At 39.3% G+C, this 18,421-nt stretch overlaps 1 protein-coding gene across 2 annotated transcripts; it reads right to left on the bottom strand.

Annotated features, from left to right (window-relative positions):
- Positions 1-436: 436 nt before the first annotated feature.
- Positions 437-13,090, bottom strand: top2a (DNA topoisomerase II alpha). Of its 2 annotated transcripts, none has more exons than XM_063482084.1 (35): positions 12,956-13,090; positions 12,090-12,236; positions 11,848-11,938; positions 11,674-11,737; positions 11,414-11,559; positions 11,115-11,212; positions 10,810-11,022; positions 10,322-10,495; positions 9,941-10,042; positions 9,690-9,827; positions 9,460-9,598; positions 9,215-9,372; positions 9,000-9,125; positions 8,170-8,280; positions 7,487-7,592; positions 7,232-7,341; positions 6,986-7,078; positions 6,793-6,907; positions 6,447-6,568; positions 5,921-6,069; positions 5,370-5,601; positions 5,157-5,291; positions 4,835-5,035; positions 4,502-4,697; positions 4,214-4,305; positions 3,977-4,126; positions 3,794-3,877; positions 3,418-3,618; positions 3,187-3,307; positions 2,554-2,715; positions 2,012-2,195; positions 1,872-1,927; positions 1,655-1,774; positions 1,292-1,530; positions 437-924 (listed from the first exon to the last, which is right to left on the bottom strand). In XM_063482084.1, exons 1-35 carry the CDS (start codon positions 12,971-12,973, stop codon positions 775-777), a joined length of 4,743 nt encoding a protein of 1,580 aa, XP_063338154.1. In that variant the 5' UTR covers positions 12,974-13,090; the 3' UTR covers positions 437-774. The 2 variants fall into 2 exon arrangements, with proteins under 2 accessions (XP_063338154.1, XP_063338155.1); XM_063482085.1 differs by having other exon boundaries at positions 2,554-2,712.
- Between the last annotated feature and the right edge of the window lie 5,331 nt (positions 13,091-18,421).

Below are 18,421 nucleotides of genomic sequence, written 5' to 3'. Positions count from 1 at the left end.
ATACAAAGTCTGGGATGGAACCACTGGACTCTAGAGCTGTGGAGACGTCTTCTCTGGAGCAATGAATCACTTTCCTGTCTGGCAATCTGATGGACGAGTCCACCAGTGCACAAAGCAAGGTCCATAAAGACATGGATGAGTCTGGTGTGGAAGAACTCGACTGGCCTGCAGAGTCAATATTAAACCTTACAGATTAAGAATGGGAGTTTACTCAAATTCATGTGTTTGACGGCAGATAAGTGAATACTTTTAGCAATATAGTGTATATTTGGATGCTCCTACTGCTGCATTGCATTAAAATCTTTCTACAAAATTAAAGCATGTAGCATGCTTCATTAAACAGGAGCCCCAACACAACCCGGTGACACAGCTCAAACACACCATGCAATCAATAAAAACAAACTTTATTTTTTAAAGGTATAAACTGAACAGCCACAGAAATATTTACAGGACAGCACAAAACAAACAAGTGGATTACAAAATACACCCAGAAGCTAAGAACAAATACTATTAAAACTAGACTTTAATACCAGCTTTTTTTTTTTTTTTCCTTCTCTTTGAAATAATACGATTGTTTTAAAATAAACAAATGGTGAGTTTTTGTTTGTCTTTTTTTAAATTTAAAGGTTACAGATTCCTGGTCCAAGGTCCATATATTAGGCGAGTGTAAATGCAGCTGAACTTCAACAGATAAAATGAGTGCAATATTACCTGCATGGCACATGACAACATTTATGACTCATCTTTTCGAAACAACAACTCGGGAACTATTATTTAAAAATCTTCATCTGAATCAGAGTCCAGGTTGTAGGTGATGGGTTTCCGGGCCCGTGAGGGTTTATCCCGCGGTGCTGCAGCTACAGGAGCGGCTTCTTCAGGGTCTGAAACCTGGAAACTCTCATCCTCTTCCCACTTCTTGCTCTTCTGTAGCAGAAAAAGAGATTAAAAAGGATTAACAGTGATTATATAAGCACAGGATGGATACAGGAAACCTTTAAAATCTAAAATGTGTAGCAGAGAATCATTTGTTCTACTTAAGTCAGTAGTTGTATTTCAATTGTCACCATTTTAAAAGCTATTTTTATTCTTTTAATAGCTTCGTTGTTGAGCCACTTTTTCGTGGTCAGAGTTTATAGTATTTCATTTTATATTTAGAGTTTTACTTGCTGAGGTTGGGTTTACCATATCGGCTACTGTACTGCAGGAATATGCCAACGTCTGAAATACTTGAATAACATCTTATGACATAGCACATAAAAAGAAAACACGAGTGTTCAGCATAAAAACTGACCTTGGTGCCAGCGGTTGTCTTGGATTTGAGGCGTGACATGAGGTTATCTGAGGAGCTGCTGTCAGAGTCATCACTGAGGTTCTTTTTACGTTTAAGAACAGGTTTCTGTTTTGTGACGGGAGCTTTCTTTTCACTCTCTGAGTCGCTAGAGTCGAATGACGGGACCTTCTTGGCAGCAGGAGCCCTGGATGCAGGTTTGGGCTTAGAGAGAGCATCCAAGATAGATGGCTGCTTCACATCTAGAGAGAGAGAAAACAAAAAACGATATTCCAAATATAAATATGTTGATTTCTTTGTTTTATAACAATCATGTGCTCAAATCTACCTGTGACCTTTATAAGACCAAACAAACATCTGTGTTACCTGCAGCCTTCTTCTTGGATGCAGCTGGTTTCTTGGCAGCGGCGGGCTTCTTCGGTGCGGCCTCTTTGGTTTTACGTTGAGTTGGAGGCTTGGATGCTGGCTCCTGATCGTCTGACAGAGCTGTAAAGTACCACAGAGACAAAATATCCAGTCCTCAGAGCCTTGGCCCCACATTTCTCAAATTCATCAAACTATTATCCTAAGTGAAAATACTTACAGCTCGACTTTGTGTCTGTTTTTTTAACTGTCGATTTGCTTTTTGCTACCTTCTTCCTGCAGAGAAAACACAAGGTTTGTTTTTAAGGTACATTTAAACAAAAGAAAGATACTTTTTATTAAGGTTTTCCTTATACTCACGTGGGTTCTGGAGCTTTGGGAGGCGGAGCTGGAGAGTCCACATCATTGTCCGACACAGTGCTGGGATCTGGGGCGAAGCTTGCATCATCATCATCACTGATGAAAGCCTTCCTTTTTGGAGTGTCCTTCTTCCCCCAGTGATCAAATTCATCTTCACTGTCAGACATGCTGTACTTCACCGCAGCTTAAACAGTAAAAAAGAACAAAAAACACAGAAAAGGCAGCTTTAGTAATGCTGCACTTTGTCAAAGAAAACAAGCATGAGAAGTTGAGGTCTCGTGTTAAAATGCTGCTCAAAAACCCTTCAATTTGGCTCCTTTCCAGATAAGTTAGTAATCTTAATAATAAACGCCTTCATTTAGAAAAAGCATTTTAAGTTTACTCGTGTTATCTTGGTCTAATATTTACATTTTTTAATGATCTAAAACATTTAGGTGTGACAAACATAACATAAATAAATAGGAACTCAGATCAGTTTTTCACACCACTTAAAGAGTTATCCATCAGCAGAGGAAGCAGTGTGGTCCATCAAGCAGATTCACCTTTGGTTTTCCGTTCTATGCGCTCTCTGGGGGCAGCCGCTTCCTCTGCCTCTACTTCACTGTCCGACAGGCCAACATCCTCATCTGACCACGCGTTTTTCTTGGGCTTCTTGGTAACAGGCTTGAACTGAAGAGTGGTCTGCTTGCCCATCTTTGATGCTGCTGCACATGAGAAATGCACTTCTTTATGAACTTAAACAAAAATGTCAAATTTAAGTGCAAACTGATATTTATTATAGCAACTTGCTTATGATTATCAACATTTTTGAGTGAATGTTATAGCAAGCACCAAATTTTACACAATCCAGTTTTGTGTGCATGAAGGAACGTCTGTGTAGTTTGGATTAGGTTGTTGAAAACATAATCCAAACTATAATTCCCAAAAAACGGAGTTTGTATTCATGATGGCGGAGTACAATATCATTTAGTTGAGAGCCGGCAATTCTCAAAACTTGAGAGGCTAATTTTGATTTCATTCCAGCAAGGATTGTGGGGGTCAAGTCTGCAAAATGTGTATTGTTACAGGTTTGCCACTAGATGTCACTAAAGAGCTTCGTGGTTACACCAGTAAGCGGAGGTGTGTGATCATAGTTGAAATGATTTCCAGGCGATATCCTGAACAGTCATTTCTACCTTTTTCTGCTGCTTGGGTCTTGGTTTTCTTGCTCAGCCGTGCAGCTAAGCCCGTTTCCTCAACCGGCTCTGTGTTTTCTGCATCCTCTCCAAACTCCATTTTCATCACAACATCTTCACTCTTCAGAGACAGAAATGAGGTCAAGAAAAATCTTACTTTTGGGCAGTTTGTTGTTCTGAATGTGTTAATGTAAAAACAGTTAATATGCACAATCACATATGAAAACATACCTTGATTTTCTTTCCTCTCTTGCCCTCTCCTTTCTTCAGATCAGCCTTCCTGTTAGCTTCAGCCTTCATGGTGCTGGTAACACGTGGAATGACGCGGCGGCCCTGTGGAGTGGGCAAAGTCTCCTTTTTCACCTTTACTGCTTTGCCTTTTCCAGTTTTTACAGGAAGGGTGGCATTTTCCTTTTCCTTTGCCTCAACTCGCTAAACACAAGAAGAAAAAAAACATCACAAATTTAACCAGGAGCAAAAGCACTGACGACAGTTGTTCTTTAGATGTAACATTATCACAGTCTGATCACATGACTAACCAAAGTGCACTGATTGGATATAAAGCAGAAAAAAAAAAAAAAAGAGGAAGACAGAAAAGATCCAGTACCGCCAGTTCCTCAGAGAAGGCAGCAAGGTCCTCCCTCCACAGGTCTGCTGGACTCTTTTTCTTTAGGGTGTTCAGCTCTGTCACCTGTACAAGAGTTAGGACAGAAACACAAAACCTTAACACAAGAGCTAATAATCTAACATTTCAAGCTTAAACCATCACTAGGTTTGGCGCATAACTCACCTTAGCATCCCTCTGTTTGCACAGCTCCTCCTTTTTCTCTTTTGTTAAGAACCACATGGGCATGCTCAGCAGATAATTGTAGTCCGGTCCAGTCGAGTCGTCTTTTTCTCCTCCTTCCCCCTCCTCCTCCTCTTCCATCTCCTCCTCATTCTAAGAGAGTTCACACAGGTGGTTATTTAACATCCCTCTCTGTTGTAGCTGAACTTTGTTGTAACTGTTGGAATCAGAGTGTCCCACCTTCTCCTGAGCCTGTTTCCAAGTCTTGACTGGGTCGGAGTCATAGCCCATCTGTTGGAGCATGCGGATCAGCTCCTTCTTTGGCTTGTTCTCTGCACACACATGGACAGTATTAATACTTCTGATCAAGGGACAACCAAACTCACTCTTGGGCTGAACTTTAAAGGCAAACTCTAAATAACTATATCAGAAGATATACAGGATTTTCCACTGTTATTGAAAAATGTGCTTAAAAACAAACAAACAAATAAACAACAACACAGAAGCTATTTGAAACTTTGCACTTACCAATGACCAAGGTGCCCTGAATTTTCTCCAGGATGAAGCGAGCCTGGTTGCTGAGCTTGGCGCTCTCTGCTCCCAGCATGCCTGCCAACCAGTCCTTTCTCAGCACGCAGTACTTCATCCTCAACTCAAAGAAATCTCTGAGGATATCCTGCACAGACTCGTACTTTTTCAGGCTACCCACGTGGTCAAACAGAACCTGGAAAACAAAGGGAAAAATGCTGATGCTTCACAGGGTTTGGAAATATGTGAATAAATGTTTGAGATTTCACAGGTAGCAATAGAAGACCTTATTCATCCTGCTGTGAATGTGTGCAAATAAGTGGCAATCATTACCATCGAGTTGCAGGTGAGGGGGCTCTGCAGCTTGAAGACTTTATGGAGGCCAGCAGCCTCAGCCTCCCTCAGCTTCTCTTCTGTCATCTTGACCACAAAGCGCACTGTGGTGTCAGTGTGGTAGTCCTTGTAGTCTGTGATGAGAGGAGGAACCTTCTCTGTGCCATTCAGCATCGGCTCCAGCACATTCTCCTTGTAGGTCTAGACGAGACAGTACATGAAGAGTTGAGCAAAATGGTAAGAGGGTATTTATTTGAGTCAATCTAATAAACACTATGGGTACACGTGGTAAAATGTTCTGGAAATGACTTCATAGACCAACCTGTGTCCATGTTTTTACAGGTAATTCAGAGATTTCAATAGTGGTCGAATCAAGGATGGAGATCTCTCCACTATTCAAGTACTGGTTATCCATCACCTGGTCAATTGTGCCTCTGAAGTCTTTGTAATTTGGAAGCTGTAGGAGGAAAAACACGCACTAAGTTTTTGCACAGCAAATCAACCAACATGGCAGAATTCAGAAAACCATCCTGACCATGGGCAGAGGTTCCTCGCCGTCGAGCATACGGTTGATGTTGCTGATGATCTCACGAACGTCGTAGTTTGGAATCTTGCTGGCCCAACCTGTGCCGATGCCTTCGGCCCCGTTCACAAGCACAGTGGGGATGATGGGAATGTACCATTCGGGCTCTACACGCTGGTTGTCATCATAGTTATACTTGAGCAGGTTGTCATCCACTGCTGGGAAAACAAGGCGGGCGAGGGGGCTAGAAGTAAAGATTGGTAGGAGAATTTTAGTTAGTGACTCAGTAACTAATCCATTTAAAAAAAAAAAAAAAAAAAAAAAAAAAAACCAACTCTCCGCATTTTGTTAAATTCATGAAAAAAAGTGCAGCCCATGGGCTGATAGTTCTATACACTTACATACAACTCATTCATCCACAATGCATGATATAGCAGTGCAAGAAGTGACAGTGGTTCTAACCACAATAATCTTTCTTAACACAAACCAGTTGTAGGCCTCTTTCGGTTGCTGGCTCCCTACATTGGCACTCGGTTATTAAATCTATGAGAAAGCCTGCTTACCTGAGCATAGTGAAGATGTATCGAGGGCTGGCAGAGTCCTTGCCACCGTGCAGCCTGGTTCCAAACTGTCCCAGAGGCTGCAAGAGATTCAAGTTGTTGCTTCCCACAAAGTTCTGGGCTAAACCAATGATGGTCATCATCAGAGAGACCTGAAAACAGGAACGAGTATAGAGTAATACAACAGAAACCGCTAGGTACAGCCAATATAGCTTGCACTGTGTTTTTTTTTGTTTTTTAAAAAAATATCTTTCTATGAAAGGTGACTGCGCTTCTACTTTCCTTTAAATAAACTTTATTTAACTGGAATCTTCTCCATGCATAACGATTCAAGTTCTGGCAAAATTGACAGCTACTCTTAGATATAAAATTTGATGGCTAATAACATACAGTATTCAAAAGCAAAGCCTATTTAAAAAGAAGCGAACATTTTTCTGAACATAAAAATGATACAGTTAAACTGAAAAGTCAAACCAAGAATCTAAATTAAAAACACACTGACAAAACCCACACATTAAAGCCACCTCACCTCTCCATGGTGATAGGCCGACATCTCAGCCACTGAGCCTGCCAGCTGTGCCACCTTCACCTCTCGCTTGTCGTTCCTCTTGAAACAACAGTACAACACCTTCCTCTGACCCGGTTTCAGTCCTGGTGTAAACACAAATGCATCCAGACATTAGACCAGCGGTTCACAACCTTTTACTCCTGTCAGGAAGACTCAGCAAACCCTCCCCTGAACACATGCTCAAATGACTTAAATTTTAAACTGGATCTGGACAATTCTCAGCTTTCTATTTCTCCATTGTTGTTAGTTAATGGTTTTAAATCACTTTCCTTTTGTCTTAAATTATTATTATTATTATTTCACGTACCATCCACCAGGCAGGGAATGGACCTCTCGTTGTCAGAGTTGGAGAAAAGTACCAGCTCCTTGTTGACGAAGTCGTTGTACGACAGGGACTTGGTTGACTGACCGTACAGGTACTCCTGCAAAGAGACAGTAAAACAGTCAAACTTAACAGAACAGAAACAAGATATTGCGTTCACCAATTGCACAAACATTACCTCAGGCAGGTTGTGCTCTCTGCGCTGGCGTCTGTTAATCATAAAGTTGGTAAGCCACTCTTTTCGCTCTTCCACTTTCTTCTTGCTAAAGGCCTTCCCAGAGAGAAAAAAAAGAATTGTAAAAACAGACCCAAGAACCAAATACTAATGCTCCAACTGTTAGTTATGGCCTACAGGATGTTTAAAAAGTCCAGATCAAATATAAATTGGCCGAGGAATGATCCACACAGATGGGTAACATCTTACAAGGGTGATAGCTTCATCATCTTCAGGTCCTGAGTACTTGAATGGGATACGATGTCTCTGCATATCAGAGAAGTACTCCTTGGCTTCCTGTGATGTGCTGGTTCCCAAACCTAGATGGGCAATAGCCACAAAAGAAAAAAAAGAGATGGTACAAGTTACAACAAAACAATATAAACTATAACAATGACAATGACCATAAGCATTATGTGTTGCTTACTTGTCCGTTTTACTACCACACAGGGGTTTGTAACAAACCTTTGTAGTATTTTATTTTCCAAGATTTGTGGTTTTGCTGGCTCTCCTTCCATGCATTGAATTCAGGAATACTGTAGAAAGACAGCTGAGTTTTCTTGAAAGACGCCTGAAGAGACAGAGAAATAAGATGTCCAATCACCATGGTTCTTGATGCCTAGTCATTTAAAGCTTTTCACATTTTAACATTATTTAAAAAAAAAAATGCGGATTTTTAATTTAAAAGTAACTTGGAATTGAAAAGAAAAAAAAAAAAAGGGGGGGGGGGGGGGGGACCAAGCTTTCCATTAAGCTCTGAGTATTCTGAGGTTTTGACAGCAGATGGCAGTATTGTTTCAAATTTCCAACATGGTTAAAAACTCAGACACATTAACAAATAAGCACATGCCATATCGCAACTGTGCATCTCTCAGGTGTCTTTGAGGGAAGAAAAACAAAACAAACGTGTGCATGTTGCAAAAAATGCTCATAAGAACAATAAGATGTTAGAAGAACAAACTCATATTACTCCGTTGTGTTGTAACAACAAAACATGGCACATCACAACTCTCTCTATTGCTATTGTAGGTATGAAATTGTAAGTGATCCATGTCTGAATGAAAGAACGCATCATGTAAACTGCCAGATGAAGCCAACAATATTGCACATGGCAAGTCTGCAAAGGGCTTTTTAGAGCATCTACATACCTTGATGATGGGGGTGATGAACTCTTCCAGGAAGTTGTGACGCAGCAGCGAAGGCCAGTTGTGGTGGATGAAGTTGATCAACAAGCCCTTAATGTGGGAGCCGTCTTGATCCTGTGACAATAACACAGGTCAGATATATTACAAAGTAATTGTGTGATGACAAAAAAGGGTTAGTAAAGTGCTCTGTGACAACATTAGTAGCACTAAAATAGTTTTTAATAGTGGGTTAGGATTTTGAAGTCTGTCTTTAACATCCATCCATCCACCAATTCAGAGTCTATTTCCCCATATATGTGAGACTAGGACATGTGCATTGTTACTAGAAATCCTAGTGATGATCCTGTTTTTCCATCTGAATGTCACTGTGTTGGCAAATGATGAACAAAATTCATAAGCCTTGCTCGATGAAGAAAAACTAAAAATTCACTCAAACATCCATCTGAGGCTCATATGAAGCTTCAGCTGCCCCACTAATCTAAATTGAGTCAAAGCTTTCAAAGTCATGCTCAGTGAAAATTACTTAGTAGCTCTCTTCACAGCTGTAGGGGAAGGATACCTTCCTCAGGTTAAGTGCATATTTCCTCTTAAAACTGGGCTCACAGTTAACATTACACTGGATTTGTACCTGCTCTAACCATCCATTTGTTCCTGCAGCATTGGCACCTTATGAAAAGCTTCAGGGCCAGTATGGACAGAAAACCATTATGGTCACAAAGACCTATTCTTACATATATGTAGGCACACAAAAACATGAATATCCTGAATATTATCAATACAAATAAGACACGGGAAGGTAGGAAAGGAGTGAAAATAAAGATCAACCAAAACACCTGATCTGTCATGATCATGATCTTGCCGTAGCGCAGACTCTTGAGGGATTCTGGGTCACTGTAGTTCTTTTTGTACTGAAGACCGAGGATTTTGATGATGTTGTTGATTTCTGCATTTTCCATAATCTGATTAGAAAAAAAAAATCAAACAAGTTTTACTCACAGCTGTTAAATAAATAGATGATTCAAGCAATAATTATATTTGCTAGACTAACCTGTTTATGTGAAGCCTCCCGGACATTGAGCATTTTTCCTCTGAGAGGGAAGATGCCATAGCGGTCCCTTCCGACCACTCCCAGCCCAGACACAGCGAGTGTCTTGGCTGAGTCTCCTTCTGTAAGAATCAGCGTGCAGCCAATGGAGTTCTTCCCACCTGTAAGAAAATATAGTGAGTACAGTAGGACTGTAGGTCATCTCCATTCTCGGGATGCTGGACTGTACCGACTGCGGCGCACATTACCTGCATCGTTGGCATCATCCAGTTTTGGCACACCTTTGATTTTTGTGTGTTTAACAGCCGAGCACTTCTTGTTGAGCTGGGACTGAGCCTTGAACTTCACCCAGTTCATGATACTTTCCACAATCCCAGAGGATGTGGCCTAAGTGCAACAAAGGATGGACACCAGTTAGTGAAATCGATGAATGATTAAACTTGTGAGAAATACATTGCTGGTGGCTTTTCATCAGCACCTGTTTAATGAACTTCTCACTCAGGGGACACTTGGAGCCAAAGCTCTTCTGCTGCAGAGTCATATTCTCTTTGGTCTGAGAGTCGAAGGTGGGGTTTTCAATCAGGCAGTTGACAAACAGCCACATATGGTTCTTCACCTAAATGGAAAAAAAAACGTGAAGAGCACTCAGTTGTGCATTTTGTTAACAAACATTTTTACGGAATACACTTACATATTCATTTTCATTAAAAAAATAAATAAAATGAATACCTGGAAAGGCTTGACTGTCACCCCAGCTTTGTTCTTCTTCTTCACCACATCAATGAGCTTGCTAACCACCTGGTCAGCCACATAATCAATGTGCCTGCCTCCCTAAAGTCCAGAGGACAAAAACAAGATCCATTTAGAGAATAAACGCCGTAGGTCTTAATCATAGTGACACAAAGTGGCTGGAGAGCAGCCAGACTTCTGCTTGGCTGCCAAGAGAGCTCAGTCTAGTTCAATCATTCTTAAACTATTTCAGAGCTGCTCAAAGATGTAAATTTAGACAGCTTTCCAACAAACTTAATCATTTAAATTACTGATTTAACAACAGCCTACACATAGACACAATATATGAATTAGATCAAATCCAATGCACTGAGTTATTACCTTTGTTGTGGCAATGCTGTTGACAAAGCTGACTTGCTGGAAGCCTTTCTCGCTCATGGTGAGGCAGACCTCCCAGCGCTCGTTGACAGTCTCATGGATGACAGTAAGAGGACCACCCAGTTCATCCACCTTGTCTTTCACATACATGTCCACATAGCTACGGAAACCTGTAACCTTAAGTGTGAAGTTCATACAGTTTATATCAGTTTTCAATGCATTTTAGCCCGAACAAATTAGGATGTAACATGTAAGATTTGTCTTGCTAACATCAAATATTTCATTAAATGAAGTTACTAGAAATAATTTTAAGTCAGGTAAGTGACTACTTTCTATAAGTCCACAAAAAGCTTTGGATTTTAGGTTTAACTTTGTGAATGAAGTCTTCAGTCAACATTTAAAATACACATAATATATTAAAAAGCTTAATAGAATTAATTCCCAAAACATTAAGAGTTAACAGAAAAAAGTTAAAGATCACAGTAACTTACTGGTAGCTTCTTGCTATTGAAGAACACCCGGACACCTTTAGTGGATCCAGCAATATCATAGGCCCTCCTGGTCATCAGAGCCACTGTGTCTTTGTCTAAGATGCTCATCTTAAACTTGGCCAGATCTGGTCTGAAGGTGATGCAAGTGTATTCCTCTCCATCAAACGGTTTGATGCTAGCCTCCCCTGCTCTGCCCATGTTGTCATACCAAGTCTATGGAAAACATGGGCATAACAGAAAATGACATTCTCCCCGATCAAGACATAAAAATTAAAGTGGGAAATTAGGTCGATCTTCCTTCATACCTGCTTGAAGCACTTCTTCGACTGTTTACAAGCAGTCTCGACAGTGAACTTTGTACTGAAGATGTTGCAAAGCTTGGCACCGTATCCATTTCGTCCACCTGAAGAACATTTACAGAGTTAGGAACAGATTGAACATTAAATTTGGCTTTTTTCCTAATGAAACACTAAAATTTCAGCATTAATTGTGTTGGACATAATGATGTAGAAGGGAGTCTTTGTAATTATACAGAATATTTTCTCATTAAGAATGACAGAAAACAATCAGTATTATATAAAGCACTCAAATTCATCAATCTTACCAGTGACTTTCTTCTCGTCATCATCATAGTTACTTGAAGTGAGGAGCTGTCCAAAGATGAGAGCAGGTACATAGACTTTCTCCACTTTGTGCTCCACCACAGGAATACCCTTCCCATTATTCCATACACTGATGGTGTTGTTTTCACTAAAAGGAACAAAAACATACACAAGTGCTTGATTTGTCAGCTGGTAGCTGTAGTAGAGTTACTTTGTATTTTAATATCTTAAACTTGGTAGTGCACCGTTATACACAACTCACGGATCAATGTTGACCTTGATGCAGGACATGCTCTTATCTCTCTGCTTGTTATCAGCTGCATTTACTACAGGAAGAGAAAGTAAAATCTATTTTTACGACATTTTACTGGAGCTAAAACACTGTTTAATAAAGGTTTGTCATGGACATCTATAATTGTGAGAGCTTTTTACTTACCAAGGATCTCATCGAAAATCTTGTAGAGCCCAGGCACAAAAGTCACATCACGGCAGTTCAGTCCAGCATCCTCATCAAACACCCACATTTGCTAATGAAAAAAGTTAAATAATCACAAGGAGCTTGCATGCGTTCATTCAATAAGAACCATAACTGTGCAGTCAAAAAAACAAAAAAAAAAAACCCAACAACCTGCTTTAAATCTACACATGACTGTTGAAGAAATTTTAAAAACTTCTTACCTGAGTGACAGGCTCCACAGAGCCTATGTAGGAGTCCGGTCTGAGCAAAATGTGCTCCAGCTGCGTCTTCTTCTGATAGATTCTCTCCACTGACAGCCGCTTAGGATCCTTCTTCAGCTTTTCCACCGGCTTGTTCTCCAAAAAGGCCTGATGAAAACGACACAAGGTTATCTTTAAAGATTCATCATTCAACACTCTTTATTGTCATTATGCATAACGAAAGCAATTCTCCCTCACACGGTGCAAAAAATAAATAAATGAAAAGCCTTAAATAATATCAATATACTGATATCTTCTATAGGCCTTGCACCGTAACGAAGATGGGACTTCTCTTTGTACTGCAGGAAACCTTAATATAATGATCAACATCATCTATAATGCTACTTGCTGACAGCTTTGCATGTTTTACTGCACAAAAAACACAACAATGTAAATGTACGGGGGGGGGGGGGGGGGAGAGAAAGAAAACACCCCCCTGGAAGTTGCTTGGCTCTGATTACATTTGAGGCTCAATGACAGGGTTTAGCTCAATATTTAAGGACAATTTTTATTTCAAACACAATAAATAATGCGAGGTGAATGAATGCAGGGGTAACACGATTTCAACTGGCTTAGCAACATTAGCTATAGTTAATGTTTACAAGCTGCTGTGCCAAGAGTTAGGACTAGTTGTTAAGTTACTAAAAGGGACACTGCAAGTAGTGCATTATTACGTCTAAAAATCGCGCACTGTTACATTAAGCAGCTCACGACGTTAACCAAGTACCTTTAACTGTTTCTTAGAAGTTTAACTTACAGTTGTAGCAGGTTAGCACGTAAGCCTAATAACACGTTAGCAGCAAATATGAAAGCGACAGTAACGTTACCTTCAACGGTTCAGCCATTCTTCTTGTATTTAATGTTAAAGCCCTTCGTTTGAAATATAGTACACGCTAGGTTTGCAAAAAGCTAAATAAATCCCAGCTACCCCCAATAATAACGGCTGCCTGCACTAAAAACGTTCCTTCGCTGCCTGAGCTGAGGTCCCAGTTTGAATATTCGAAATTTTGTGGAAGCATCTCCCGCCAGCTATATTGACCAATCATACTACTGAGCGCGTGACGAATTCGTCCAATGAGAGCAGCAAATCCGTTCTTTTTCAATTAAATAACCAATCGTAGACGGTAAAAGTGGCATGAGCCCACCCATCTCTTGTATCACAGCCAATCAGCTTTCAAAAAGAAGTAACCTACGTGCTGGGAATTCAAGTACAGACAGGAAAAGAGTTAGGAGGGAAACAAAATAGCCTTTTTCCTTGTTTTGGATTAAAAAAAAAAATCCTGTCAGCTCTGTTTTGATAGTGTCCAATGAAGAAATGCGACCTATATTTTATTATTACTATTTTGTTTTCAATGTTCTTGAATTTTTGTTCTACAAATACAAACGAAGCTTTTTTTCTCTGATGTTTTCACGTTTCTCGTTTTTTAATAGAGGCGGACTGAGCAGTCTCAAACGTGAATCTTCACTTTTTATCAACTGTAATAATAAAATAAATACTAAAATTAATTTAAAAAAAATTTCAGTAGACATCAGTGTTTGAACGTGATGTAAAAGAAGACACTGATGAGGCAAGACAGATTTACTTAGGTAGGTCATTACACAACAAAGGACCACTATTAGCATCAGTGATTTGAGGCTCCAAGAGAATAATGATATAAGATGTAATCATTATCAGATTGGACATAGAGTAAATACTATCAGTATATCCCCTTCTGGGTCTGATTATATATTTTTATTCTGTTCCACCATAAAACACTTTTTGCACAAACCCTTACTGATAGCAAATCACAATAAGGTACCCAACATTTTCTATAGTCTTTGAAGGCTGACATTTTAGTTTATAATCCTTCAGGATTTACAGAGATCAGAGAAACTCAGAAAAAAAAGTCAGCTGCATAATCCAATCAGAAGTCATATCTGAGGAGGGGAGCTTGAACATCTATGCATATTTTATCTCATCTACAGCACATTTCCAACAACTCATGCATTCATGTAGATAACAGACAAGTAGTTTTACAGGTAAGAGATTCACCTCACATAGGAAATAAAATGCTGTTTCAGATAAACATTCACACCAATTCAACTAAAAGAAAGATTTTCAAATGCATTACAGATGTGCACTGATTGTGGACTGGCTTGTTCATGCAACAAAAGCTCACTAATACTGAGATCCAGGGTCAGCAGGCTCAGACCCCCACTGACGCTGGCAAAGGGACCATAGCCTGATTGATGTCGCTTTCCTTCCTCCAACTCCCCAACTGCAGAGAAAAAGAGGACATGATGTGAGGAAAAAGGGAAAAAAGGAAATGGATTTTGTTGTCTGGTGTTATGATTTTTGACACTTTTTGGTCACTTGGGATATAAAGCATGAGTGGCCTTTTAAATGTACAAAACTTGCCTTGCAAGAAAAGTGTTCTGTTTTTCTGGGACCATGGTGCTCACTTCTTTTTTCTTTTTACACTAGAGTGTACTGGATCTTTCACTTGATTTATCACCACCGCTGCCACTTTCTGTCCTTTGTCTCTCTTTTACCTGCATAAAATACAGGAACTGCTTAAAATCTGTCTAGTGCTCAGTATCAGATTTCTTCTTTTATATTATTCCTTTCTGTCCTGGACTCTTCCCATGTAGCTGCACGATACCCCTAAACTGTGTTTTTTAGTCATTTATCAGATAGACCTTCACTTTTTCCCAATCCTCTATTCTACTGGGATAAAAAAGATTCATATGTGATGCTAAGAAAGCATTACTTCAGTAGCACAGTTTTATTCAGCTCTAAGCAACCATCTCTCTTCATATTTCTTGTCTTGTGGCTATCAGTCAATGGAAATGCAGTAACCTGATTTATCCAACCATTCTACCATTCTTATCTGTCTTCCTCTGCTATGTTGCCCACTCATCTGACCTTAGCATGGTAATAATAGGGCGGAGGAGCTTGAGTAGAGCTGCTGCGGTCCGGTCGATGTAGTGGATTGCAAGTACACCAATACACCCACAGCTGCACACATGAATGAAGGAGAGAGCACACAGAACTGTTTATCTGATATTTTTTTGCTTGGTATTTTCAGCCAAAAAGAATGAGTTATCTCCTTTAAGAAATCTAAAAGAATGTGCCTGCTGCCCTCACACTTTAAATGCACACAGGGTTAGACATGCTAGCTTTAAAAAAATACTTTTTTTAAAAACAAGAAAACAGACAGTTTATGCGGTACCTTTACAATAAGGGTGCAGAATTTTGATCAGATCAACATATCACATTTGTTAAATGCATACAAAACAACATGCAAAAATAAACATTTGTGGCCTTCTATGGATTTTTGTGTCTTTTGGACACTCAAACATTATTATTTATTACATTCCAGATATTATATATCTGGATTAATTCCAGATATAGATAGAGCAGTGAGTAAGCCAAAGAGGCAGCTGACAAAGACAGCTGGAAGAGAAAGAATAGGCAGGAGAGGAAAAAGGCAAGGGACACTTGTAAATAAGATCAAGACAGAAGACATGGTGTAAGCTGGATGAGTAGCAGGGTGGGGCACAGGTCTGCAAAAAATTTTTTAAAAAAATCTGTAATGCATTTGCAAAAGATTGCATGCATGCAAATGTTCTAGGAACAGTTAGTCTTCCTAAAGTAATGGATGACCTATGTGATAAATAACGATGCAGCTGGCACTTCAAAAGCAATGCATTTGCAGATAGATAGATATCTATCTATCTATCTATCTATCTATCTATCTATCTATCTATCTATCTATCTATCTATCTATCTATCTATCTATCTATCTAATATCAAGAATATTTTCTTTAATGATTAACAGAATTCATAAACCTTTGATTTTATATATTTCTGTTGCATTTTTTACTTTTAATGAGGGCAAATGATTTTTTTAAACACTGTGTAAGTCTCACACAGACTTTCTCTTATCTAGCAGAAGTGGGCAGTTTGAAACAGGAATGCTAAGTACTTAGCATCCAAAAATAGTCACCCTGCAAAGTAGATGGACACTCTCAGTAGCTACCACCTGCCTTCCTGTTTATTTATTGATGGCTCTGTGTTTTCTGAAGCTTGACTGCTGGGGACGGTGGGAGAAAACGAAACTTGGAGTGTCACAGACGTGTTGATAGCTGTCTGAAGGAGATGCTTGATGTGGCTTGATGAACAGTGTCTTACAAGGAAAGGGCTCCTTTACGGATATTAGTGTGACAGGTAAAGAGCTGCTCCAACTGAGCACTTGACAAGCTTGTCAGAGCTTGTCCAGGAGAGCGTTTGGGGATTTGTGAAAGATGTGACAGCCAAGAGTGGAAAAAAAAAGAAGATAATTTTCGTTATTTTGGCTTTGCATCCATTATAGACCACAAAAGATAAGCCAAAGATATTGGAGTTAATAATTACCCTGCACTGGAATTATTTTGATTGGTAGTGACCAGAATGGACAGGTTAGAAATGAGTAAATCAGAGGGACGGCTCAGGTCGAACAGACTAGAGAGAAAATAAGAGCGGCAGAGCTGAGATGGTTTGAACATGTGCAGAGGAGGGATAGTCGATAAACTGGACAAAGGATGCCGAATATGGAGCTGCAAACCAGGAGGAAAAGAGGAAGACCACAGAGAAGATTCATGGCCTCTCTGAGCCTGGTTCTGCCGGAGATTTCTTCCTGTTAAAAGGGATTTTTCCTTCCTACTTTTGCCAAGTGCTTGTTCATAGGGAGTCATGATTGTTGGGGTTTTCTCTGTATTATTGAATGGTTACGTTACAATGTGAAGTTGCTTGAGTTGAGTTGTTGAGTTGTTGTGATTCGGCACTATATAAAAAAAACTGATTCATGATGTGATTTGAAACTGTGAACAATTAAAAAGTCTTGTTTATTTTATTAGAAATGGGGTTCATCAAATATAGAGTATATGTATCAATTTTGTTGTCCACCATTGAACATAAAACTATCTGCTGCACTATAAAACTGTAATAACAAGTATCTTAAAATTACTTACAGTATAATCATTTCTTATTTTCTGTAAAAACTTGAATTGCTACCCTAAGTATTTGTGGGTGAATATAATTACATCATGATTTCAGATTTTGGAAATTGTGCCCTTAGCAGGCCCTTATATAAAGTGCTACCAAACACTCTTTATGAGGAGTAAGTGTCAGGCAGTGTTTTCTGTTGGATTTTACTTATATTTGATTAAATTCCCCTCACAGTGTGTGTAATTATTTCCTGGCAAAGGCTTTTCCCTGCGAGTAGCAGGATAAGAGAGAACTAAAAAAAATTAATGATGACAATGAACTAAAATGAAAATAAAATTACAGCTTCAGGTCCACTGTGAATATTTTGGCTCAGTCAATTTCCAGGTGTGTGACTGATAAAACGACCGCCAGTGAATGGCTTAAAGTAGAAAACAAAATCTCAGTAGTTCAGGCTGTGCTGCATGTGAGGAAGAAGGAGCTGTTACTCAATATTTAAACCTTCAACACTTTTTATTAGAGACAACAGTGTTTAGGAAGGAAAATAACATCTTAGAGCAAACGTCTAACATTCACAGCATTAATATACAGATTTTTTTCTCCTCTGGTTGCTTTCTGGGTCATGTTTTGACCATCACATTTCCAGCTGTGTCCTTGGAGGTCCACAACATGACCTTTAAGGTGAACACCCCTCCCTGGCTGTCATTGTGAATACAGTGAGGGACTAAGAATTATTATTAGTTTGAAAGGGCAGCTCAGACCACCTCCATCCTGTGTGTGCAGGCAACTGCGGGCAACAATAGTAACTTAACATTTAAAATTTAACAATCAGTGATGCAGTGTTATTTAATCACACTTGTTGAAAATAATCTTACCATGAAGTGCTTTCCCAAACAGTACTGTTTATTATATTTAACAACCTTATTTCCTAAATGTTTCTGTCTGCAGTTCTGTCATGTAAAGCTTGGAGTGTATGGTGAGCAGCTCTAGCTGATAGTCTTTTTTTTTTACATGTACTTTTACTAAGCACTAAACCAAAATGATAAACATACAAAAACATTACTGATGCTAAAGAACTGTCATGCTGTACCCACTGGGAGTAAAAATAAAAATAAGATGTAAGCTGCAGTTCCTCGTATGTTTACGGCCTCGTACAAAAATTGGTTTAAGTCCATATTATTAAATTCCCTCTTCATGTCAACTTTGAAGGTTAGTTTTTATATATAATGCTGTACACCCTGTTTGCACTGCTATGATTCTTAGTAAATAAGATCTGAATAAATAAGGTTGTGGCCACTTTAACTGAAGGTGTTGTATCTAATTCAAA

Source organism: Pelmatolapia mariae, linkage group LG8, assembly GCF_036321145.2.
Source record: "Pelmatolapia mariae isolate MD_Pm_ZW linkage group LG8, Pm_UMD_F_2, whole genome shotgun sequence".
Lineage (NCBI taxonomy): Eukaryota > Metazoa > Chordata > Actinopteri > Cichliformes > Cichlidae > Pelmatolapia > Pelmatolapia mariae.
This window is presented reverse-complemented; position numbering and strand designations above follow the sequence as displayed.